Source organism: Zonotrichia albicollis, chromosome 6 (genome assembly GCF_047830755.1).
Source record: "Zonotrichia albicollis isolate bZonAlb1 chromosome 6, bZonAlb1.hap1, whole genome shotgun sequence".
Lineage (NCBI taxonomy): Eukaryota > Metazoa > Chordata > Aves > Passeriformes > Passerellidae > Zonotrichia > Zonotrichia albicollis.
The window spans coordinates 53,132,585-53,159,324 of NC_133824.1; the positions used below are offsets into that span (position 1 = coordinate 53,132,585).

The following is a 26,740-nucleotide window of genomic DNA, read 5'->3' on the forward strand; positions in this document are numbered from 1 at the left end:
CTATTCCTCCTAGCAAATCTTTCACTCTCAAACTCTGTTCCCTATGACAGTTTTTCTGTGCTATTAGTACTAAAATCTATGGGTAGCTTTGGCCCCTTTGTACACAGAAGTAATGAGCAAGGTGTTCTCAAAAAGAAGGTCTGAGGTGCATGTCAGATAGAAATAAGGGATCTAATTTACAACTGAACAAATGTGCCATCTCTTTTGGCAGACTGGCTGCCTTCCCCAATCCTCCCCCATCTGTCAAGCCTTCTGTGCAGGGCAGGAAAGTGCAGATTTTGAGCTTGCTGTAGACAGTCACACCAAGATAAGTGTTGCTGCTGCATCTGTGGGTAGCTTCAAGTTCTGGTTAATCTTCTGGAGTGATTGTGCAGCTGTGCAGTGAATTGGATCTATTCACTGATCTAGCAGAAAATGTTTGAGTGGCTTTTTTCCTTTGGTGGGATGGATTTCCTCTGTATCAGCAGGCTGATCTGTGTCTCAGTGCAGCTGTGTGATTGCTGCTCTGATTTGGGGAGGAGGCACAAGGTAGCCAGAGTGGAGCAGTCCTTGTGTTGACAGTTTGCACTCGTTCTGTTCAGGGTAAGGTGCAGCTGCATTCTGTGAAGAGCTGCTCAAAAAGTTGAGACTAGAGACTGTGGCTTTTAACTCACTATTAACAAAGGCATATATGTAGGAGCACAGATGAAGATGCCCACTGGTAATCTGGCAAACAACCTTAGTATAAATCAGTTGTGAGTTTAGAGTTATGATGGCCCATCAGAATGTCAGCTGGGAAGAAATCATTTTCTCTTTGTCCTAGCATTTCTCCATTGCAGCCTGCCCAACAGTGAATTGTGGAGAAGGGGGAGACATGCTGTGGGTCAGGTTTGATGTTGGTACCAATGATTGGGAGACTTGTCAGTACTCATTACTAAGAGCTCATTAGTAAGCCCATTTTTCACTGTTGCCAGTTCTCTGAGCTTTCTGTTGTCCTTTAATACTTCTGCTGCTTTTCTGTGACCCTCGATCCTCCCAAGTGTCTATTGAGAGCTTTATCTTCACAAACTTCTTTGAGGGAAAGCAAGAGCTCTTCACTCTGCAAAGCGACCTGTTTTCAGAAGGGTTTCTTTCTTTGGGGTTTTCTCCAAACCCCCCACTGCTGATTTTGGGGGAAAAAAGAAGAACATTGTTATATTTGTCCTTCCAAGTGTTCCTTTGATCTGTGTTATCAGGGTTCTGATTTCTTAGGGTTGTGAGGGTGTGTCTGTGCATGCAACTTAGTCCTTTGCCATGCCTTTTGTCTGCTCCTGAACAAATATTAGAATATAAAGCCCAGCAGTTCTGCCGTGGTAGTGCTCCTGTGACAGGCTCTTGTCTGGTTTAAGAAGTTAGAGGTATTTGGAATGGTTTTGATTTATGGAAGAAAAAGGTAAAATACAGGGTAGATGAGAAATGAACATCTGCAGTTTAAACAGGTTTAAATTTTACCCTTTCTTAGGGGCTTCCAGATGGCTCTTCCTTTGTGTTAGCAGTAGGGAGCAGTAAAAGAGAACCCAGTTGAACATGATGTTGCAGTTTTTTAGAATGGGGGGAAAAGTGCATTAAAACACTGATTATGCTTTCTCACTCAGAAAGACCTTATTGTTGACTAAGGAAAAATACCTTGGCATTCCTTCACTATCACATCTCTTCATATCAGTTTGTCTTGGGCTGAAAGGGAGAAACAAAGAATTTATTTCTCAGCTTCACCTGAAACTTCAAAAGCAATTGTATGATTAAGTTGCAATCAGCTTAAGAAGACTTACTGTATTGTAAAGTGAAATATTTTTTTAACTGAAGTATTTGTTTCAAAACAAGCTTGATTTACTGAGAGTTTTTATTTGTTCTTGAATGATGCTAAGCTAAAAAGTGTTTTAAGAGTGCAAGAAGAATCTAAAAAGGTCAAGTCATTCCACTGATTTTAATTTTTTCTGATTTGCATACCCTGGTAAATTTCTCAGAGGAAACAGAATCCTTTGCAAAAATTTTAAGCTTCTCTGGGAATAAACTTGTCTTCTTTGCTTTTCTTGGTAGACTTTGGAAACAGTACACAAACTTCACCAGTGTCTGCAAGTTACAGGGTGAAAAGCAAGGTGAATGATTACAGGGTTACAGGGTGAATGATATGGATCACTGCTCTAAGCCTCAAAGCTTGCAAGGGAGTTTTATACTCCTGTTTCAGCTGGAGTAGTGTATTCTGTTGAGAAATCTTGTTTAAGCCAGGGTGTCATACCCATGGCTGGATGCAAATAAGAAATATGCTTTTCATTTGGGTAGTTGTTACTGCACCATGCAGATAATTGCTGTCTGAGGATATTTGGGACTCTCACTTCAGAAAGCATACAAATTATATTTACTGCTTGTACTGAAAGTCAAACCCCTCCTTTAAGAAAATGAATTGCAGAGTGTATAGACCATTAGCTGTCTCACTGTATGCTCTGAAATGTTTCCCATAAAGTGAGTTATAAAATTATTGGTGAGGGTAACTCCAGGAGATGGGATTGCTTCTTAAACTGTGTATGTATCACAACTGCTAAGGTGTAATTTTGCCTTTTTACTGTTTATTAAAGGTGGCTGGGGCTTTTGATCGGTCTAGTATGATCTTCTTTTTAAACTGAAATAAAAACTAGTAAAGAGCCTTCCATTTCAAAGCAGAATTAATCTTGTACAATTTTTTAATCAACAATTTGCATCTTTAGGATATGAGGTTTCAGCAATTCACTGCAGGTATAGAGTTTGACATTCTAAAAAAACTCCACATTTCCATTTTGAAAATTACCCATGATAAGTGCCTCCCTATGTATGTTTGGGTTTTTTAAAAGGGTGGTGACTCTAAAGAACATGATATTTGTAAATGCTGTAAGAGCTTGCAAGAAGAAATGCAATGTTGTTATTTTTAAAGCTCTCTTATGCTCCTTTTTCCTCCTTGTTTTGTTTTTGTTTTTTCCAGGTATGCATTCCTCGACAGCCACAGAACTATTTGTTACTGGAGCTTTGCCAACCTCTGGAACATTTCCACCAACCTCTGCTTTGTCAGCGTATCAGCATCCCAACACCTTCAGCAGCAGAAACTTTGCTACTACCCCTTCTCTTACCCTTCAAGACGCCACTTTCAGTGCTACATCCAACGGTCTCTTAAGTGCCCACGATCCTTTATTGCAGATTAAAACATCCCAAGGCACTGTTCCAACCGCTTTGACATTCGAGCGCCTGGGCAGCTCCGTTCTGAGTACCAGTGTGCCCCCCCAGTCATCAACATATCGTTCTGCTCAAGAATCTGCGCCCCATCTTTTGCAGCCTCAGTTCAGTTTGTTGCCTTCGACCCTTGGAGGAGCCCAGCAGGTGTCTCAGGCCTACAGCACATCTGTCTTCACTGGTTCCACTGCTTCCATGGACAGAGCACTTCAGCGAGAATGTAGTGTTATCAAACACCACCAGCGGCCTTCGAGTACTCAGTCTGTCCAGCCTCAGCTGAGTGTTTCACAGCATTCCTTACACAGCTATTTAACAAGTACGAGTGGAGTTAACTTTCAGGATACGTCTAGGCACTCGGCGTTATCCTGCAGTCCAGTTGCAGATGTTACTCAGGTGAGCAATGGAGGACCACAGCAGAAGACTTCTCAAGTCACAGTGGAACTCGCTCAGTCGTACACATCTGCAATTCCATCGCCTGGTTTTCCCTCTGCTTCCACTGCAAAAGTGAAAAACTGTTCCATGAAGCAGCCTCCGAGGTCAACAAAGACCCCCAAGCCTCAGAGTGTAGCTCCCACTGTGCAGACACAAAGCTATCCCAAAACTGCACAAAACCAGAGTTCTGTCATTACAGGCCAAGCACAGATCTATTCTACAGCACAGCTCCCCAGCCTCTTGTCCGTCAGTCAGTCCCAAAACTACGTTTCATGCCAGGCTCAGAATGTGCCACCTGTCAGCCACTCACAGGATTTCTCATCCAGTAAGGTTGAGAAGCTGCCCTCACTGTATAAAACATTGACTTTTTCTGGGCAATCACAAGCTATTACTTCTGACAGTCAGACTTTAAGTTACTCCTCAGAGGAACAGGTATTGACCTCAGTTCCAAATGAGAACTACTCTGGGCAAATGAGGGAACTCTCTTCAGTCAGCCAAGCTCAGAACTACTCTTCTAGTCACTCTCAGGGTTTATCTCCAGTTACCCAGTCCCAAGTTAATTTTTCATCTCAGTCACAAGTTTTAGCAGCTGTTAGTCCTTCAGAAAGCTATTCTTCAGGGCAGTCTTTAACATTAACGTCGCCTTCTCTTTCCTTTAACGCCTCTCCTCGGGTACAAACTCTTCCAGCCTCCAGCCCTAATCAAAACTATATTTCTTTACATTCTTCTCAGAACTCTCAGTCACAAGAATCCTCCTCTCCACAGTCTCAAAAGTTTTTGCCATCTGTCCAGTCTCCTTTTGCATCCCCAGCTCACTCCCAGACGCTGCAGAACAACCGACCTTCCTCAGAAACAAAGTCCTATGTTAAAAGGAAGTCTGACTCTAACTTGTACGCCTCATCGAAACAGGAGGAGGAGTTATCAATGCAGGACATGCAGGCATTGCAACAGCAAGCTGCTCTTGAATCTTCCACTCAAAGCCTGACAGAAGAGGAGATCAATGCTCAGGATGCGTCCTACAGGGTCTCAAAAGCAAATGACAGATACTCTCAAAGTGTAATCAGAAGCAACTCTCGTCTTGAAGATCAGGTTGTTGGACTTACTCTTCAAGGAACAAAAAAAGATGAAAGAATGGTCAGTTCTGTGGAACAGCTTTCCCAACACATTGGCCACATCAGCAGCCTAAGCCATGATATCAAAAAGACAACGAATTTAATGAGAACAACACAGGGAGCAGTGAGTGCTAAGGAGCTAAACCAGCAGCATTCCCTTATGCATAAGGTACATGACAGTAAAGCTCAAGAGCAGCAGGGCCAAGTCATTAGCACGCCACCACAGGTGCAGCCTCATGCTTTAAGACACGGTCATCAGCTGTGCTTGCCCAGCGCTCAGGTTCTGCTGGAGTCAACCTGTGACTTGCAGATCCTTCACCAGTCAATCCTGCAGTCGGGTTTAGGACAAGCAAAGGCATCACCACAAGTGCAAAGAATACAGAGTCCTCAGCAGGTGGCACATCCGTTCCTTCAGATGGATGGTCACATTGTTCAAAGCAATGGGGGTCATTCTCAGCAGCAGCTTCATAGTCAGAATTCAGAAGTAATGAAAATGGACATTTCTGAGTCTTCAAAACCACTACAGCAGCATTTGACAGCAAAAGATCATTTTACTCAGACAAATCAACATGATGCAAAAAATCAATTTGTTTCTCTTAGTTCGATATGCTTCCCAGAATCTATGCTTCTCAGCGATGAGAGGAATATATTATCCAACGTGGATGACATCTTAGCAGCAACAGCAGCAGCCTGTGGAGTGACACCATCTGACTTTGCCAAATCAGCCTCTAATGAAGAGGAAATCCAAACTGTTGAAAATAGTGAGGAGTCTAAAACGCAGTTCCGATCGTTGGATTCCAGACACGTGTCTTCTGTTTTCAGTGCCTCACCTACTGTAGTTGGAAAGCCAGCAAGCAGAAATAATATTTCTCTGAATGGAGGCCAAATTACTCTAAATCTTACCCCAGTGTCAACAATACAGACAAAAGCTGTGAACCTGGATCAGCAGCACCTTGAAACTTCTGATCAGACTGTACCAATAAGAATGACCTCTCCCACCCTTGGTCCTGGTCAGGAGGAGCAGGAGGCTGTGCGAGTGAAGAAACAATCCAGCGTCAGTCATGAGTCTGAAGAAGATAATGAAGCTTCTGTTGATGGTGCACTGAATGCAAGGGAGACAGAGTTTGTTTCAAGTGGTAGGAGCCTGAGTGAGGAAAGTGCTGCTTCAGAGAATGATTTCAGTGTGGGTGGTGATGATGGTACAGTGTCAGGTAACCAGTCAAAGGTTCCATTGCAACCTCTGTCTGTGCCCCAAAGTTCAGATGGAACCATTAATAGAACTGAAGAAGAATGCCAAGATTTAACTCAAGGGAACCTTCAGAAGAAAAAAAGCAAAGGAAAAAGCCAAAACAAAAATGCTGCAGAAGATGACAGTGCAACTCAGAAACAGGTAAAAAGAAGTGGACAGTGTAAACGTCAAAATTCAAGAGGAAATGATGCATGTTTCACATACTCTTCTCCTGTTTCTGAAGGTTGTTATGATACTTACCAACATCAGGAAAGAATGAGGCAAAAAATTAAAGAAGTTGAAGAAAAACAGCCTGAAGTCAGAACAGGATTTATTGCATCTTTTTTAGACTTTCTGAAGTCTGGGCCTAGGCAACAGTTTTCCACTCCAGCTGTACGAATGCCAAACAGGACTAGGAGACCAGTCACACAAATAGTTCGTGCCCCTTGCCTGCAGCCCTCTGCAAAGCCTCAGCCAGCAGCAGCAGCACCTGTGGCTGCTGAGGTCAGTGGAGAAAGTCCAACCAAAAAAGCTGATGAGGAACTTAAGAAAAATTTAGAAACGCTGCCTTCGTTTTCTTCCGATGAAGATGATTCCGTGGGTGGTAATCATGATCTTCAAAAGAGCATCTCTACTGCATTGTCAGCCCTGGATGAAACATCTGAGAAAAAGATCAAATCAGGTAAAAGGGTTACTACAGGTGCATATGTTGAAGGAGATTTTTGTAGCTGATGGGACAAAAAAAAAGAATAATTTTATCTCTCTTCAGGTAAAGGTTTTAATTTGATTTGGTTTTGGCCACAATTAAGAGTTTTCTTCAAAAGGTGTATTGACTATGGACTAAAATAGTGTTTTCCACAATTAGAAAATATGTAAATAAACTTTTTCATGCTACTTAAATAGGACTAATGCCAAAAAGTCATTTTAGCCTAGAGTTGGAATAAAGTTTGTGTTCTCTTTGATTCTGGCTTGAAACACTAAATATGATTTTCATCTGGGAACATCAACAAAACATGTCACAGGTTCTAAACCTATTTTTAAAAAATTCTAGCAAGGGAATACATTAATAATTGCCATCAGCAGGTGATAAGCTCTTGCTAGGTAAACACCCATTTTCTGTGACAATGAAGTTGCACTGGATGCGTGTGTGAAAAAACTTTGGCTCTTGTAAACTGCACTCATTTATTTGTAAACTTCTCATGGTGCAAGATAGGAGTTGTTTGAGCCATATTGATCAAGGGTGTTGTAGTTCCATCTTGATAGGTTACTAACAAAAGAACAAAACCTGGGAAGGGTTGGTTTGGGCAGGGAGGGGCAGGCAGCAACCACTGATCACAGCAGTAATTAGTTTTTCCCACACTTTGCAGTTTCAGTTGTGTTACATCCGTGCTGTACATCCATGTTCAGAGCTTTTAACTGAGGGTGCTTTGTTTTGAAGCATTTTCAGCATACAGAATGTTTTTGCCTGGACAGGTCTCTTCAGTAAAGATTTATATTATTTTTCCCCTCTGGTGAGCAATTAGAGACTATGCAGGCAATCACATAATTGTACTAATTCCAGAGAAATACCATTGTCTTCCAAAATAATCACAGGGAGAAATGAAACATTTCTTTAACTCTTCTCAGGATTCAGAACCCGTGACCTGTAAGCTGATTCTTAACAAGAGAGAATGAAGTAATGGTTTCCCTTTTTAGATTGAAGGAGAAAGGGAGAATTCTTTTTCTCTAGGTGTGACATGAAAAATACATAGCAAAATTGAACTTGAATTGTAATAATCACACCTAAGATACTGGGAAATCATTGCAGAATACATTGAGATGCTGAACAATGCTTTATCTTAATTACTATTCTGTTTTTTTCTGTGGCTATTTCTATGTAATTATGTTAAGTGCATGCATTTCAAAAAGGCTCTTACAGAGGATGAAGTTCCTTCTGTGTCTTTCACTTGAATATATATTTCAAACAAGAAAGCATTGATTGTTTTTCTTACCAGAAAGCTGAAATCTGGACAGTGCCAAGGCATGAGCCTCTTGCTGAATTTGTTAATTTTAGTTAAGCCATTTCTGTGTACAATGTCCAAAGAAATATTTCTTTTTTTTTTTTGGTGAACATTTCCATTAGTGAGCATTTCCATTACTGTTTTATTTGCAATGATTTCTTTTACACGATGATTGTATCTTCTTTGTTATCCATAAGGATGTAAAATTTATGTCATCAATTTCTTGAATTCACCTTCCTGTTTTGTGACACACAAAATTGTTTGTACAAGATGCTTAACGATGACATCTTCCTTCCTTTCTTGCTGGTGTTTTGCAGGTTTTCTGGTAATCCCCTTTTCTGGCTGTTTTTGCAAATAAGTATAGACAGACAAATATTAAAACATAGTCTTTTGTTGATGGTATTAAGTAGTACCTGTACCTTTATCTGCTGTTCTGACAAATATGTAAATATACCTAGCAACTCATAATGGTGTGGCTAATTAAAGCTGTCAGAGCTCTCTCCCACTGAAGAAATAGAACATATTTCAATAATGTGAGGTGATGTATCTGGAAGAACACATTTCACATTCCAAATTAACAATTTTATTGAATGGATTTAGCGAATCTTCACTTAGTTAGATATATAGCTTTTGTATTGACACATTAATTTGACATTTAACTCATTTGTTTGGAGTCACTTTTGTTAAAATATGTTACATTATCTTTTGTATAATTTTTCAAGTGAAAAAGTCAACAATTAGCAGTGATTGTAACAAAATTGTGAAGTGGTTTAAGTTTCCTGAGTGATATTGGTAATTGTATTATAGTTAATATAACTTGATTTCTTTTAGATCAGCAAGTCAATGTTAAAACTAACACACACAGAAGATTGTAAAGTAATATCTAAAAAGGATTCTAATTTTTTTCAGGTGGGAAAGAATAATTTTGAAAGGTGGGACTTCTCTTTGGCTCTTTGGAATAGAGGAGGAAAGGAATGTTCTTTTCCCTTCTTTGTTTTGTACCATCAGTTCTCATTGCTCACCTCTGTTAATATTAAAAATCATTAGACTATTGCTAAAGTTTTAGTCTGGAACTTCCAGTTACATTATCACAAGATAAAAATTATAAATGTCCAAAAGTCACACAGAAAATGTTTTCATATTTCATGTGTATTTCTCTTTCTGCAATCCAATTTCAAAATATTTATCAGCAGATAACAAGATTCAGTGTTGCAACCTTTACTGTTGTATTTGCTTATTGTCACAAAGTACAGCAGTATTACCTGGTGATCGTGTCTGTAACTATCAAATTGTTTTCCAAAGCATTCAGTTTTGTTAATTCCAGATGCTAACAGATGTAGCAGTTTAATACAAACAGAGGTATATTAGCTACAGTATTCTGGTTTTGTTTAAGATTTAGTTGTGGTCAAATACTGCTTCCATTTTAACTCCTAGAACAGGTGTTTTTCCTAGAATAGTTGCTTTTAATATAAATTGTAACAGAAAAGAAGAGAAAACCTAGCTCCATATTACATTGCTAATCCTTGATAATTTAACTGAAATTTGGATTTTTTTCTTCAGAAACTGAAAAAGTGACAGTTGTTACTGCTGCTGCCACCACCACCAGTGCTGTAGTAAAGCAGGAATCTCCACAGACAGCTGCTCCTGCAGGCAGTGTGCAGGAGAAAATGAATCCAGCTGACCCCTTAAAAGTAGCTCAACAGGATGCTGTGACTTCAGAACAATTGGCAAAAATGCAGGAGACTGTTGCAATAGAAGGATGTACTGATGAGGAGAATATGGACAGTGAAGGAGAGGGGATGTACAGAGAACGTGATGAATTTGTAGTGAAGATTGAAGATATAGAGACACTAAAGGTAATCTGAATATTGGCTGGGGGGGAAACACAGCACAAAACCCCTGCATATGAATTTAGCCTCAAGGAACTACCAGAAGAGGAAAGGCTGCAGATTAGTTTTCTCTTTCTATTCTAATATTCCCTGATTGCTGCCAAAATGCCTTAAAGGTGTCTTTCTAGTGCAGATTACAAACATGTTTTGAATGTACATGACCCATTTTATGCTACATACATAATAAAGTAAATCTGTGTGCTGGTAACCTCTGTTAGAACTTGGAATTACCTATTTTAATATTAAACAGCATAAATTTTTCAAAGTCTCTTGACTACTTTTTTTTTTTTTTTTAAGATAGGAGTAGACTTTCAAATGAAACTTTGCAAAAGAACTTGAATGGAATTGGCTTCTGGTTCTTTGTAAGAGGTTCTGCTTTGTATTTCAACAAGAAATTATTGCCATAAGCAACCAGTACAACTCTTCACATGAGTTTATGTGAATTTCCTTGTTGTCTTTGATTGTTTGGTTTGGTTTTGTTGCTTCACCATATTTATTAATCTGCATGTTGACCTTTCTTTTTGTTGCTATCATAGCCAGCAATGTTCTTACTGTTAGAAAATTTCTAATATTTTTGATTACTTGTCTCTGTGCTTGTCCTCTTAGGGTGCAGTTTTAAATTAAGTAATGCTGCTTTGTCACACAAGACAAGTGTTATCAGTTTGAAATATTCCCTTGTCACTTATCAAAGGGATTAAGGTACGTTAGGAGATATTTTGAATTTTAAGTTTGTTAGTTCAGGAGTCATAAAAAAGTAATGAGTGTTTGACTACATTTTCCAAAAGGTTTATTTGAGTTAGTAGTTTGTTTGTAGGATCTACAGAAAACTCTCATTCAAGCTGATAATTCCAAACTTGCCTTGATGCAAACAGGACTTAATAACGACGGTGTTGGAATTTTAAATGACTTCTTTACATTTTATCCTTGGGTTACTTCCTCAAAAACGTGATGCACAAGCACATTTCTGGAAGAAAAATAAGCACTGCTTTTAGCAAACAATTTTTTTATGTTCTTCCAGGTTGCTTTGCAGACAGGAAAAGAGCCTCCAGCTATCTGGAAAGTACAGAAGGCTTTATTGCAGAAGTTTGTTCCTGAAGTGCGTGATGGCCACAGAGAGTTTGCTGCTACTAACAGTGTGAGTCCTCAGAATTCCTTGGGAAGCCTCATGGGAGCTGCTTTCCTTCATGCAAGGCTAGGAGAATAAATTGAATATGATTCTGGCATACATTCTTAGCAATCATCCCAGAGGGGAAAACCTCCTCCAGCTCAAACTCTCCCTAAAGACATCCATTGGCTGATTTTCTGCTTTCTAGCACGGGGTCTTTGGTATCATTTTGATATCACTTTGATATCTTTTGTAAAGGAACAAGTTTTCCTGACCAGAATAAAATCAGTGGAAAAAAGCTTGTGAAGGATACAAGAGGGGATACAATTTTAACAGGTAGCCTTTTGCCAGGCAGATAATGCTTTTGGGATAACACATGGGGAGAATAAAATAAAGGAAAAAAAAAAAAGAAGCCCAGAGTACCTCCCCTTACCTTGTTGTCTTCAGTTTTAACTATTATCTGGAGATCTGATGGAGAATTTTGTTTAAATTATAAATGCTGTAGAGTGGCTTGTTGTATAAACATGGGGAAGTTTAAACTGATTTTTTTCTTTACTGAAATTCTTTATTGAAATTTTTACTTGTTAAACCTGATGGATTTTGCTTAACATAAACACTTGTGGTTTGGGTTTTTTTCCTTTTAGTATCTTGGGTACTTTGGGGATGCAAAGACAAAATACAAACGAGTTTATGTGAAGTTTGTTGAAAATGCAAACAAAAAGGAATATGTCAGAGTATGTTCAAAAAAGCCACGAATCAAGCCTGTGCAGTCAGCAAGGTATTTTATTTCAATTTGTTTTTCATTTTGCCATATTGTTTTCGTATTAAGAACACACCTGTTGAAATAAACAGAGTTATAACTTTCAAGTGTATTAATTGTGCTTTAATATGGAAACGGAAAACTGTCTGGTTTGCTTTAAGAAATTAAATATAAATTACTGCCGTGTTTTCCTTACTCTATTCTGTTCTATGATCAGTTATTTGGGAGGTGTTAGGGTTCTACATGCTGTTCCTGTGTCATCCTTTGCCCTACAAGCCTGCTAGTGTGATGATTTTCATTTTCTGTGTGTTGTTTTCTCATATCCTGTGGACTTTGTTAGCTAGGTAGTTTTTTCTGGGTTGCTTTAATGGCCATTCTGTCCTGGTATACTGGAAGTACCATGCTTTCTTCACAGTCCTGTCAGATGTTGATGACAGTGCTCTTTATTCAGGAAAACACTGGAGTGTTAAGTCTAGTTTGCTCTCAAAGAAAGCAGTGCCATCAGATGATCAATTTTGTGAAATAATCCCGTTTTACTAAAAGTAGCTGGGATTTTGATGCTCCTTTTTTCTTGGGCTGTGGAAGGCTGTTCCAGTACCTGTTCTTGCAGTGCTCTGAAGCAATCCCCTCTTTGAACAAAACATGATTGTGATGAGCTTGTTGTGCTTCTGCTGTTCTCTCCACACAGCTTTTGGCTTTTCTTTGTTTGTACTGCATGTTGTATTTCTGGAGAAATCAGTCACATCCCACCTCTGTGTGTGTTTCACTGAGCTCATTAAGTGAGGTCTTTCAGCTTCCATTGCTCTCATCCTTCTACTGTCTGTTGTCTCCATGCATTTTGGTTTGAAATCTCCATTTCTGGCAGATGTCTAGAATTATTCTCAGTGTTCCAGAAGATACTGGCAATGTTTCTGCTGTACATATCACTGCTTTCCCATCCTGACAAAACTCTAAGATTGCATTCCCTGCCATGCTCTCAAAACTATATTGTGTTATCGCTCCTAAAGTACAGAACTTTGTGTTTCTGATATTAACATTCCTGTTTGTTTCCTGTTCTGAGGGGTGGAAAGAGAAAGGCGTTGTTTGGTCAAGTATTATTCCAAAATTATAGTAGTATATAAAATGGGTACAACCTAATACCCAGTTACAGTGAAATAAGTGGATATCATCAGTGGGGAGTATATTCTGGTTAAATAAGATTATAACTATTTTATTACTGCTAAAACCTGTGTGGTAATTATATTCATTAACATTCTCCTCATAATATTGCAGAACTATTCACTGCAAACCTAGTAATAGCAACATCAAACCCCCTGATCCACCAACACCAAAACCAGCAGCAACAAAAGTCTCTTCTGTGAAACCCAAAGCTAAACAGCCAAAGGTAAAGGCTGAACCACCACCAAAGAAAAGGAAAAAGTGGAAAGAAGAATTTTCATCTTCCCAGTCTGATTCTTCACCTGAGGCCCAGAGTGAAGAAGATGGTGAGTGAGATACCATTGCTGGCTCCCAGGCCCTTTTGAACTGAACTAAGAGTATTTTAAAATTACATTGTTTGATCTTGCATGTTTTTCTGTACAAGCCTCAGAAAGAAAATATAAAATCCAACAGTGCCATGCAAAATGAGTTTCTTAAAACTTTTCAGTTGCTGTTGGTGTTTAAGCAAATGTTTACAATTGAATTTACTTCAAATGTAGTTTATCTACATGAGTACGTATTTTACCACTTGCTGTCTGTGTTGGGTACGATTGTAGGAGGAGAAACCAATTTGTTTTTTGAATAAATCTTAAGAGTGAGATTCTTCATTAGTTTTCCATTGCAACTGAATGTCATGTCTAAAATAACATAGCTGAAGTGTTTGCCTGCATGCAGATGTGGGGAGAATTCAGATGCTGCTGTTCTTTTTTCAGAACCAAGGGGAAGGAGCAGTTGAGTTTTTGGCTGCTCCATTGCTTGTCCGAATGCCAGCAGTTCAAATGTAGCCTGCTGAGCAGACTTGCTATTAAGACATTGATAGAACATTGAGATTCAATGTTTGCAGGAGCTCTCCAGAAGAAAAAGGGATTTCTGAAGTTTACAGAGTTTATAGGGGTTACCTTTGCTAGCAGATTTGCGGTGCATTTTGCAGGCTTCTATTTCCTGTGTGTTTGAAACAAAGCTGTGTATTGCTCATACTTTATTATTGCTGCATTTCTAAAGCATCCTGGTGACTTTTAAATATAGATACACCATCACTGGTGTACTGGCACACTGCCTCTGTGAGGACAACACCTTTAAAATAATTTTCAAGCAAACTTGCCCAAATAACACTCTCCATATTTAAGAGCTCAAGTAACCTGGTGTGATTATGGTCATCCCTGAGGGAGTTGATCAGCCTTGCTGGCTGAATCACTGCAAAACCCTGGTGTCAGACATGGAGCCTATAAAAAGCTGCAAAATGCTTCATCGTTCTGATGTGGAGGTTAAAATTGCTGTCTGTGAAAAAATAAAAGCTTCTTCACCTTAAGCATAAGTGTGCCTATATCTCTTCCCCTTTTTATTCCCCCCCTTTTTATTCCCCCCCTTTTTATTCCCCCCCTTTTTATTCCCCCCCTTTTTATTCCCCCCCTTCTTATTCCCCCCCTTCTTATTCCCCCCCTTTTTATTCCCCCCCTTTTTTTCTCCCCCTTTTTTTCTCCCCCTTTTATTCCCCCCCTTTTATTCCCCCCCTTTTATTCCCCCCCTTTTATTCCCCCCCTTTTATTCCCCCCCTTTTATTCCCCCCCTTTTATTCCCCCCCTTTTATTCCCCCCCTTTTATTCCCCCCCCTTTTATTCCCCCCCCTTTTATTCCCCCCCTTTTATTCCCCCCCCCTTTTACTCCCCCCCCTTTTATTCCCCCCCCTTTTATTCCCCCCCCTTTTATTCCCCCCCTTTTATTCCCCCCCTTTTATTCCCCCCCTTTTATTCCCCCCCTTTTTTTCTCCCCCCTGTTTCCCCCCCCTTTTTTCCCCCCTGCAGGCTCCTAGGTGACATTAGTACTCAGAAATTCTTTTTCCTGTTGGATGACTTCAAATTTTGCAATTTTGGGAGGTCCTTTCCTTGAGGTGAAAGTTAGGGCACTTAGGGTGCTTCACTTGACTGAAGTAATAAATTATTGTGTTTCTGTGAACTTTCATCTACACTAATAGGAAAATGTTTTAATTCCTTAAAATATAATCTAAATACTGATAGTTAAAAGTGGAACCATTTGTACCATATTTTGTGTCTGCCCCTGTTTTGACTTGTAAGTCGTTTATTGCAGTAGAATGCACTGAATTTTCATCTCTTGGGATACCAGTAGGGGTCACTTTTGTTTTAAGAGAGATACCTTCAGTTTTGAAAAACACAAGTGTTTTTGGGATATTTAAGGGGAAACACTCATTCTATGCTGTTGACTTTTCAGAGGTTGTACCTCCAGCTCCACTTGTGACTCGTTTTTTGAATACAAGAGCTATGAAAGAGACTTTCAAGAGCTACATGGAGTTGCTTGTGAGCATTGCCTTGGATCCAGACACAATGCAGGCCTTGGAAAAGAGCAATGGTACAGTATGTTTAACACTTGTGTGTTCTTATTAGATTTTAAGGTTATTAATCAGTAAAGCCAGTGTTCTTTCTAAAAACACCCTTTTTGTTCTTTTAAAAACAAACATAACAAAATTCAAGTTACATGACCTTAGCTGAAGAATCTACATGTTATGTGTGTGTATATATATATTTTTGTATTATCTCTTTGAACAGTCAAAGTAACTTGGAAATCTTGTTTTATCTTCTTTGCTGCATTAGAATTTTGCTGTGAATGTCAGAATTGAGGTATTTGTTCCTACAGTTACTGTACTTCAAACCTTAGCAAAGATTTATTTAAATTTAGAGTTTCAAGTCTGTTTGCTTTCTTATGAAGAAATAGGCATATAACTATAAGTAGATATGATTCCTTCTACTATTAAAAATTCAGCTTTTTAAACTCTGAAATCTTGAAATCCTGATCAAAGAAAATGATATTAATGCATACTTTTTCTTTGAAGACAAAATATTTGGATTTGTTTATCCTAGTAGACTCCAGGGTGTACAAGTCAAAACTCCTATTTCTCAAAATTTAGTAAAACACATTCAAAGATAAAAGTTCCAAAAGATAAATCCTTTCATGTATTTAGTTGCAAGCTGTTGTTTTATACTATATTCTGTTTGACTGTGTTTTAAAAAATCTTTTCTAGCCTCTCCTCTCCTGCCTCTCTTGATTTGAATGTGCATCAGTGCATAATTATCTCAAGATTTCAGACCCATGCATTATGTCAGTAGTCTCCCACTAAAATCAAAGTAATTGAGTTTATTTATAAAATGCTCCATACTGAGCTGTAAATTTTCATTCCTGGCCACATGCCTATGTTCAGCTGTATATTGTTCAATTCACAGTGGTTTATCAGATAACTTTTAGCAGTAAGCACTTTCCTTAATTTTTTTTTTTTTGTTATAAATGCCAGCAGGACCATTTCTTGTAAAATGGAATAACAAATGTCAAAATCACCTACTTGTCTTGATAAAACTGCCACCTGTATTGCACAGAAGAGGATTATCTAGGAATTGGTGTAAAATTGTCTCTAATATTTATACTCTGTATTGCTCTGTCAGAATTTATGCTTGCAGTAAAGGAAACTCCAAGAGGAAGCAGGATTGCAGTCAGCAATTAAACTTCATACTATCTACAACACCTTAGTGGGCTGATTAAAAAAAAAAAGATTTTTCTCTCACATTTGGAATTAGATTATATGCCAATTACTTTATTTTTTACTTTCCACATTGTATGTTAATGGGTCAAAGTATAGAATGAATATGAATCTAATTATTGTGCATCTCTTAATAATCAGCTGCTGTGGGTTTTTGATGTGTCTTTTAGATGAACTGCTTTTGCCTCACATGAGAAAGATTGATGGAATGCTGAATGACAACAGGAAAAGGCTGCTGTCCAAATTGCGCTTGGATCACGCTTTCAAGGTACTCTCTTTCAAATTCTAGGCTTTTAAAAGTGGTGGTTTGGGTAAATCATTGAATTCATACCACGCAGGAAAAGCTTAAAACTCATTTGGAACAGCAGTTATAAATTTAGTGCTTGTATGTGGCATTTGGAGAACATTTTGGGATGGAGGAATTCATACTGCAAAGGTGAAGTTCTAGTTTTGCTCCCCATGCTTTCTGCTTGGTTCTCAAGCATTTTTTTCCTTTAAGCTTTTCAAGTTTGCCAAAAGAAAATCTGTTTCCTGTCCTTCTAGAGCTTTTGGTTAAGTGATTGTATTGCCTAAAAATAAACTTTTACATGAAATAGCTATGCTGTGGAGCAGATGTCTGAACCTCTTTGAAGTAGAGAACATGATCAGAGGAGTTAAAAACCAGAACAGAGGGATGCAAGAACAACTCATTTGTGTGCTCTTTCATGTATCTTCAGCATGGAAGGTTGAGAAAAGTGTGGATAACAAGCCCATATTACAGCAGCTTTGGCGTGGTAATAAAAAATCAGGTCTGGATGTGGCCAGGGAAGAGAGAAGCCGTACCATCTCAGTAGAGAGAAGGTAAACAGGAGGATAATCTCTGTGCTTCCCACTGTTCCCACCCACCCTCCAAGCAGCAGTGCAGAGCTTGCAAGTGCAGGAAGGTGATTTTCACTCATGTAGGTTAGAAAAGATCAATTCCAGCTGTTCAACCAGCACTGCCAAACCCACCACTAAACCCTGTCCCAAAGTGCCACCACATCTGCTGCACGTGTTTCAGAGCCCTCCAGGCATGGGGACTCCAGCACTTCCCTGGGCAGCCTGTTCTGGTACTTCATAACCTTCCTGGTGAGGAAGTTTTTGTAATATCCACTCTCAGTATCCCATTTTCTCTTGTCCTGCTGCTTGGGAATAAAACATCCTTTTGTCAGTGTCTGTAATCAGACTGATGATTTGTTCTTGTAACAGTTCTGAGGCCAACAACAGTAAAGCAGGCCTGGCTGTGAACACCATCACCAAACTTGTTCTTTGCCTGACTTTCCCTGTCCCCCTTTCCTCTGGGCTGTCCCACAGCACAGAGACACTTGGAGAGTGAGTGCTGTTCTTTGTACTGCTGTGAGCTCATATCTGACAACTAGGTGAGGAGGGAGTTAATACCAGACTTGAAAGTTCTGCTCTTCTCCACCATGAAACCTTTTCCCCCATTCCATGTCTGGTAAATTCTGTGGGACATAAGGGGGCTTTGTTTCAGGGAGGAGACCACCATCAACCAGAGAAACAGCTACAATTCACATGATTCTTGAACTTTTTTAAAGTTAGTTATGGTGTTTTCCCAACAGCTGAATGATTTGTACCTCCTTGAACAGAATTACTTGTGGTTTCTTCCTTACAGTAAAAAGGCCTGGGGAGGGCTGTGTCATTTCAAATGCACAGAGCCTCAAAGAGGTGGCATGTATTAACCCTCAATTTATTGGGGTTTTTTGTCATGGTAAGAATTTAGTGTTAATAGTTACTAATATAGATACCTCTTTTTGACCTGCCTGTGCAGAGAAGATACAAATTTGTAGAATTTCAGTTACATTCACAGTACACAAAAAGTGAGAGGTAGTCACACTTGATTTTTTTCCCAGTTTAAGAGGGAAAAGCTACTATAATTCTATGTAATACCAACATGAATTCCAACATGTAATTAAGCTGGAGTTCATAGTGAATACAATAGCTTTGCTGTGTGTTCACTTAGCAGCAGATTATGTATCATATCTCTGAAGTTAACTTCAGACTGTATTCTATCCTATCATCTGCAAGATGTTAATGGAGTTCATGGAGGTCAGGAAAGGATCTGCTTGTGATGTTATCTGCAGGACAGAAAACCTTTTCTGTTTTTGTTCTGATGTAACAATGCCAACTGGTGCCGTCCTTGGGTCGATGTCTTGGATAAAAATGAAATGCCTGCTTGTCATCATAAGTGCTTGTGTTGGTTAGGAAAATGTGTTTGATGCTCTTTAAGATACAGAAGGTTTCTGTTCCACCTTTAATGAAATAATCAGTTCAGATATTGGAGTTGAATGAGACACTGAAGAAAGCAATAGGTTAAAAGTATAATTTGTCATTCACTGATACCATTCAGTTTGAATGTTTTTACTGGTTTGCATTGATAGGCAAGGATGAATTTAATACTGTTTTTCCACTGGATACAGTTAATATGGAATATGTTAGCACTGTATTACAAACCAAAGCAGACACTGAAGTTAACAGTCTGTGTTTGGTAGTTTTGCCTGTAACATTTTTGTAGTTCTGACAGTTCATTGCATCATTTGGGTAATAGTTGTTACAAACAAAATTATGGAATATTATTGTTGCTTTAGTTGAAGATCAGTAAGTGAAGCATCTCAGCTGAAATGTGTAAACTTCATTTGAAAATAATGATGAGGCATTTGGGGAACATTTTGGGATGATCATCCAAAAGATGCAGTAATCACTAGTATTTACTTCTTCATTCCAGTTCACTTTTGTCTGGTGTAGGTCAGTGGTGTGGCCGTGGAACTGTTCTGGTTCTTAGGAATTCTCCAGAAGTGGCCAGAGCCCCTTGACACTCCAAATCAGCCTTGAGGAAGGCTATTTTAGTGGATAGCAAAACTAAATAATTCAAACCTATGTAAGTTGTTCTGCTTTGGAAGTATTGCAAGGAAGACTGGATATGCACAGATTGGCTGGTTAAGGTTTCTGCTACCACTGTGCAGGAGATTTAATAGCTGTTTACTGAGAGGTTTGCTTAATAAAGGAAAAAATGGCTGATATAGATAAAGAGCTAATAAATTATAGGCAGGGGAGGTTGTTGTAGTCAGGTACTGTTTATTAAAAGAAAATATAAAAATGAAGTCAACTTCATATTTTAACCCAATAGTCCCAGTAAGGTCCTTAAGCTGCATTGATTCATTTTTCCATGTGTAGTTTTCTGCCTCATGGTGGAGTGTAATACAAAGATGTATGTTTATTTAATGTGAAACATATTGTTCAGGGCCAGATTATGTAGCATAGCAGGACTATTTCAAAACAGCTGCTAACATAATGCTGTATTTGTTCAACAAAATTGGATTCAAATTTACTCATGCAAATAACGTAGAATTGAAGCTGACAGAAATGCAGTTCACTCTCATGAGTTAAAACATCTTCAACTTCTACTTTTTTGAACGAGCCTTCTACTTCACTGTGCAAAACATTTCTGCCTTACAGATCTGATGATATGCAATTAGTTTGTAATTTGCAAAATCTGGGACAAAATCTATGAAGATATTTAGGCATCCTATCCCCACGTGCCTGACTGTGCATGAAATACTTAAAAATCTTCAAGTAACTTAGCCTTAGGAATTCTTGGGTAGAAATGGAATGGAAAGCAATTCAGAAGATAAAAATCGCCCTGTGGAGCTTTTTTTCCCCCCTCTCTTTCTAGTGAGAGAATCACAGATGTTAATCTGATGTACAGTGAAAGGATCTACTGGTCTTGAAAAATTACAGTAGTCAGGAGCAAGTGGTCATGCTTTCCAAACCAGATTTGGTTGTATAATCTGATAAAGACACTTTATCAGGTCTTTGTGGAAGAATATTTTTTTTCCTAATAGGCTGCACTCTAATCTTTTCAAAGAAAGCCAATTTATCACCAATGTGGCCATTCTTGATTTTTTCCTAATCCTTTGTCTTTATGTGCTCTGTTGAAGAACGCTTTGGAAAACTTTCCTGAACTGACAGTGGTCACTCGGGATTCCAAGACAAAGTGTGGAGGGACATCTGTGTCCAAGATCAAAATGAATGGTAAAGCTTACAACAAGAAAACACTGAGGGCTTCTAAATCAACCACTAAATCAGCACAGGTGAGTGCTCACAGGGTTTGTTACTGCCACCATCTGACTTGTGCTGTGATAACCATGTTTATATAAAACACTGCTTCACGTGTTAGCTGCTTTGTTTGGTTGATCAAAATGTAAAATCTTTGAGAGAGGTGGTTTTTCTGTCACAAGGGAATGTTAAAAACCAACATTTAAAGGAGTACATGAAATCATTATTATAACTCATATGTGAAACATGGTGTGGCAGCTTTCTGGGCTGCTGGAGCAGCAACAATTTGCCTTCACCATTGCTGCTGTAGATCATAATAATAAATCATATTATAATAATAACATATATAATAATCATAATAACAGTTTCTTACACTTGCTGCAAAGTAAATGATACCATGACTTCTAGATCAAAAATTTAATAAAAATAGTGTTAACCTGTAAAATCTGAGATCAGATAACACTTCTTAAAAATTGAGCTCTATCTTGTTCCAGTCCTCATTTTCAATGGTGGAATGAAGCTGTGTATCTTAAATTGAAAAAAATAAAAAACAACACGGAAAAAATTTGAGAAGCACATATTGTTTATTTCCATAGAATTCCTGGGGAACACTCTAAGTAGATTTGGCTTTCTTAGCTTCATCTCCCTGCAGTAAATAGTGGCTTGACAAATGACCTGTACATATAGCTCACACTCATATTTCTGGCCAAATTAACCTAATTTTTAGGTAAGCACCAATCAGCTTTCTCAAGCACAAAGTCTATGTCTTTTGCAATGATAGCCATCAATCTGGTAGAATAATGGTTAAATTTTGGTAGTTCTTGGAGTACTTCTTGAGTAGGGTGTGTCTTACCCATTTTGGGTTTGCAGTGCATTCAGAATGACTGAAAGCATCCTCACACCTGGTTTTGATAAAACAACATGGGAAGTGGAGATAGGAGATAATTAAGATATAAGGGGAATCACAGTTTGCCAGGTATGTCACAATGATGATTTGAATGAAGCACTCAATTTCTGAATTGCTGAAAAAATTGTTTACAGAAGAAAATGTCTGTCATGTCTCCTGGTAAATAACATGAATTTTCCTAAAATTATTGTTCTTTTTGCAGGAGTTTACAGTAGATCCAGAAAAAATACAGTTGTATTCTTTGTATCACTCCCTCCATCATTACAAATATCACATATATCTAACATGTAAAGAAGAGGTAGGTATTGCTCTCATTCTTTGCATTCACTGAGGGAATTGAGTCCAGCTTGAGAGGTTGTTCTGTCATTCTTGGTAAATGAGAAAACAGCTATTTTGTTCTCTTCTATTTTAATTAATTTTTTATGGCAAGCAAAGGCTTCACTGGCCACATGGGTTGCCCCTAATGGGAGCTGCTGCTTAGAACATTCAGATGTGAGGCTTGCAAGGTTTGTGGGATTCCCTGAAGTGTTCTTCAGTGTTATCCAAAATAAACAAAACAAATGCTGTCAGTGTATATAACTCCTTGGATCTAAAAGGGATTTTTTTGGTCTTAAAATGCTGTGCCTTTATTTCTTCTGCAAATCCTTGCTGGAAATATTTCAGGTAGCAGAAATACAAGAGTTGAGCTCTGGCTTAGTTGTTAAGAATTGCATTTTGGGGGGCATTACCCTTGTTTTTAAAATTCAAAGATTTTTCTGGCAGAGAAGGTTTATATTTAACTGCAGACTTTTATGAAAATGAAAATTCTCCAATTCTGGCAGCCTAATGTGTGTGTGCATCTCTCTCCCTCTCCTTCTCTTTTTTGACTAGATTTCTTCTGTTCAGAAGACGAGTGCAGATCTAGGCCAGGAGGAGATCGTGCAGCTGTGCATGAAAAACATAAAATGGGTGGAGGATCTTTTTGAAAAGTTTGGTGAACTCTTGAATCGTGTCCAGCAGAAATGCTCCTAACAGAAATGTGTCCCAAATCCCACATTTTTCTACGGCACTAACCTGATGGAACAGAAAGCTCAGAGAGAGGCTCTGATTTCTTTCACAATGCCAGACTGCATTCTTGTTCGTAGCCATTTTTATTTCTCTTTATGGAACTCTGTGCCTTGGCTCGTGCTAAGGAAAAGTGATGCTGCCAAGGAAATCAGTCCTTTGGAGATGGAGCTAAACATAAACCTAACCACATTTTTAACCTGAAGAGTTATTTTTGATTTTGTAAACTATTGGATAACTTCGTTTTATTTTCAGAAATGTTTTTGACAAGTGATGAAGCATGCACTACATATACTTTTTTTTCTTTTTTATTGCTCAACAGAAAACAACACTTAAAATACTACAGATTTTTCCATCCCTGACTAAGTGAGAGAAAAGTCAGCGTTGGGGCGAACTAATTTATACATGTCTGGCCACCAAATTTAGAGTTTTGTACATTTTGTGAACAGAGCTGGAGTGACATCAGTTTCTGCATACGTATATTGCCATCATAAAATCCAGAAATTTCATTATGCTTTATGGACTCCTTTTACTATTGTCATGTTTGGGAGACCGAACATGGAGTTGGTGCAATCCTATGACTGCTTTTGTGTCAAATTATATTGTAATGAAAGACAATGACCTTAACTATTTTCCCTGTTTTGAAGAAAAAAATATTTTCCTTTATACTGTGGTTTTTTTTTTCTTTTGGAAAAAAAAAATCAATTGTACATTTTATCTCACTAATAGTTGTATTTTTCACAGAGGAAATATTGTGGTTAAAATTGTTACATGTATCTTTGTAATACACTTTCCATTGTTTTCAGTAAATCCTATTCATTTATATGTTGATTTTATATTGTAAACTATGTATCTCGAGGTAACCCTTTTGTTTATACAGGTTTGCTTCAGTGTTAACCAGAATAATGCATAATGCATACTAGACTAGTTTTGCTTTAAGTGTAGTTGTGTTAGACACTGCAATTATTTTCTGGTATGTGAAAATAAATTTCTTACTAAACTAGCACTTGATTAACTGAGAGTTTAAATGAAGAGCTACTACACTTTATCTTGGTCAACAAAGATTGTTGATTGAAAATAGACTATATGCAGTGTTAAACACAGCTTACATAATTGTTTGTAGAACTGGCAGTTGCAGAGCTGTTCTCTTTTTGGTGCCTTTCAAGTCTTCAGACATCTTTGTAGCTTTTCTCCCCCCTCCAGGTTGTTAACACTTAGTAGTGCCACTAGTCACACTCAGACAATGAATGTAATGGGCTCTGATCAGGAGAACATTTTCTTTGAATTTGCCAATAGAATGCCTTACTGAGTCATTCAGAATGGAGATGTACTCTACTGGCGTCCTAAAAAAAAAAGTCATGTTGGTCTTTTTTCGGAAAATGTCAAAAAAACCCTTCATTCCTTTATCCTTTTACTGCCACTTAGTGCCTTAATTTCAGCCAAGAGAGCAGGGTTCACTATTCATTGGCCAAATGAAGTAATATTCATTGCCATGTGACCTTTCCCCCATGTTTTGATCCTATTTAGTTGTTAAATATTCATTAGACCGTAGAACTATAAAGAGTTTAATGAATAGATGTGAAAATGAAATTATTTGATCTTGAGTAAGCAAATAGAGGTTTGGATATTAAAGTATGTACAGAATTTTAGCTGGTTAGATTTAGAACCTTGTAGGATGTTTACCGTATTTCCAAAGCTTTTCATCCTTAAAAAGCAATAATTCTCCTTTACAATTTGTGTGCAGACTGCTATGAACAGAAATGGGTACGTGCCCTTGCCTTTTTTCAAGCCCCTTGCTGGTGGTTTTGCTTTAAAAAGGGAGGTCACTGTCGTGTTAATGACACATTGTGCTACTGCCGTGTCTGCAGTTATCAAGGAGAGGAGGTGGGTTTGGGGTTAGGCAGAATGTGCAGATTGTGAGAGCAATCATGGAGCTAATTAATTCCCGCGGTGCAGAGAGGGGTAGCTGTGGGATTAAGGAATTTCTGTGGTTTCAGTCCTGTGAGTTTAGAGAGTGAAACCCAACCAGCAGAGTTAGCAGCCTTGGCAGCAATCAGGCAAAATGATTTTAATGTAAATGTGCACACTGGAGTAGAAACGTGCCTGGTACACTCCTCAGTCACAAGTGGGCATTCCCAAATTTCCATCCCTTACTGGGATGGCTGGCAGTGCCTGCAGGTTGATGACAGGGAGTTACTTGCCCAGGCAGAGTTCTGTGGTCACGTTACAGTTTGGGAATTCCTAGTCTGTGGTTTTAAAAATCATGAGGCTACAGACTGAGGGAAGAATGGAATCAGCTCCTTGATGGTGTAGTAAAGAGCTGGTCAGGCTTTGTCTCTCTCACACCCCTTCCTAATGCAGCAGAGAGTTGAGAGAGTTCTCGGTGCTTTCTAGAAGATTACCACTACTGTGTACTTACTCTGGATTTTCTGATCTAGAAGTAGCTTTAGAAAGCTGCTTTCAGTCCTTAGAAGCTAAAAAATAAAAATAAATGAGAAGCTTTTGGAGTAGCTTGTCCCTGTTTAAAAAGGAAGTAATTTTAGCAACAACCATTTAAAAAAAAAGGGAGGTGGGGGGCCAGGATGCTCTGCACTGCCATAGAAAGTGACCTGGCTTATTTTTGGCTGTTTTGTTCCCAAGGCCAGTTAAACAAGCACTGTGCCTGTAGAAGACAGGAAAAACTTGTCTTGAATAAAATTAACTGCCCCAGACTATTAAAGATGAATAAAATGGAGCTTCCATCTTTGTCTTGGGGTGCAGAAATGGTGGCTAGATTGTTAATTTACCAAACCAGAATAAGTAAAACCAGAAACTCTTGAGTGTGTTGAAGGGTCATAAATCAAAGCAAAGCTTTGTTAGTAGGATTGAACAGGTTTTTTTATACTGAAGCAAACTTAATGAAAAAGTCAATGTACAAATTACTTTTTTTTGCACAAATCCTTTGTTTTGTTGCATTTTAGATACTGAAGTCTGCACCCACACCTCAGATTTTTTCCCCTTGGAGTAACAGTGAGGTCTTCATCCCTTAATATGACAGTGGAAATTGAGCACTGATTTGACTGCAAGAGAAGATGCACTGGGAAGGAACAAAGCCCTCCTTATGAATCAGCAGAACAGGAATGAAACAAATTGCATAATCAGTTATTTGGCTTTTAATTCCTCTATTCTATCCTTTAGTGTGGCATCCCAATTTACACTGCGTTTGGTTTTATTCAAATACAGCATTGCCCTTAAAGGCAGGTTTGCTTTGAGATGCTACTCCCAAAGTTTTGCTAGCAAAAAATCAGACACAAATTGGATTGAGAAATTATTTCTGAAAACAGCTAAGGACTTTAGGGTCTTGGAGGTTCTGTGGCATGTAATGTATTCATATATTGTCAAAATGAAATACTACTTTTTAAAAAGTCAGATCTTACAGGCTGTCTTCCAAGTAAATGATTCCCATAGGAAATATATTTTAAATATTATTTAAATATTTACTACTATTTAAAACAATTTTAAAGCAGGAAAGCTAATACTATGGTCACAAAATGTCAGTGTGTCACCAACCATTTCTTATTTTGTTGCCAGCACTTGACATTTGGTCTCTCTTTACCCTATTATGAACCTGTGCATTCCACAGTGCACATTCTGCCATATTTTATTATTTAAGCTAATATTAACATGTCATTGGTAATAAATGCATGTTTTTCTGCATATCTGTTCTACATATGGCAAAAATGAAGCTAGGGCTAATTAAGAGACACTATGCATTCTTAGTCCAGATTTTCAGGTGGTCCATAATACAATGTATGGAAATGTGAAAAAGGACAGTTTTGTACCATTCATGATGTTATTAACTAAACCCATTAAAGTGAAAACACTTTTTAAACAAAAACCTTATAATGCTTAGTCATTTGTTATTAAAACAATAAGTCTTGAAAAGTCAAGATTGTTGGAAACAAATTGGCAATTTGGAATTTTTCCTATATTTTCTGCTTGCAACATGAAGAAATACAATTCTACGGCTGGGTTTGTTTTTGTTTTTTTTTTCCCCATTATGTTGACTGAAGTGAGCATGTCTGGTTGATCTGGATTTTTTAATTTTCTGGGTTCTGAATTAATTCTTAATTCTGAATTAATTCTTAATTCTGAATGAATTTGTACAATACAGCTGCCAGATCTTCCACTGCTGTGGTGAGTGAGGAGCCTGACTATTGGGGCAAGAGAGAATC

At 38.3% G+C, this 26,740-nt stretch overlaps 1 protein-coding gene across 2 annotated transcripts in view; it reads left to right on the top strand.

The window, feature by feature from the left end:
* QSER1 (glutamine and serine rich 1) overlaps nucleotides 1-26,530 on the top strand; it is a 44,389-nt gene extending 17,859 nt beyond the window's left edge. For both annotated transcript variants that reach the window (XM_074543805.1, XM_014269922.3), the window contains exons 4-13: nucleotides 2,972-6,670; nucleotides 9,549-9,844; nucleotides 10,896-11,012; nucleotides 11,627-11,760; nucleotides 13,015-13,226; nucleotides 15,166-15,303; nucleotides 16,654-16,751; nucleotides 20,458-20,610; nucleotides 21,685-21,780; nucleotides 22,353-26,530. In XM_074543805.1, the coding sequence (XP_074399906.1) occupies nucleotides 2,972-6,670; nucleotides 9,549-9,844; nucleotides 10,896-11,012; nucleotides 11,627-11,760; nucleotides 13,015-13,226; nucleotides 15,166-15,303; nucleotides 16,654-16,751; nucleotides 20,458-20,610; nucleotides 21,685-21,780; nucleotides 22,353-22,493 (5,084 nt within the window). In that variant the 3' untranslated portion in view covers nucleotides 22,494-26,530. The remainder of the gene's footprint in view (nucleotides 1-2,971; nucleotides 6,671-9,548; nucleotides 9,845-10,895; nucleotides 11,013-11,626; nucleotides 11,761-13,014; nucleotides 13,227-15,165; nucleotides 15,304-16,653; nucleotides 16,752-20,457; nucleotides 20,611-21,684; nucleotides 21,781-22,352) is intronic.
* The last annotated feature ends 210 nt before the right edge of the window (nucleotides 26,531-26,740 follow it).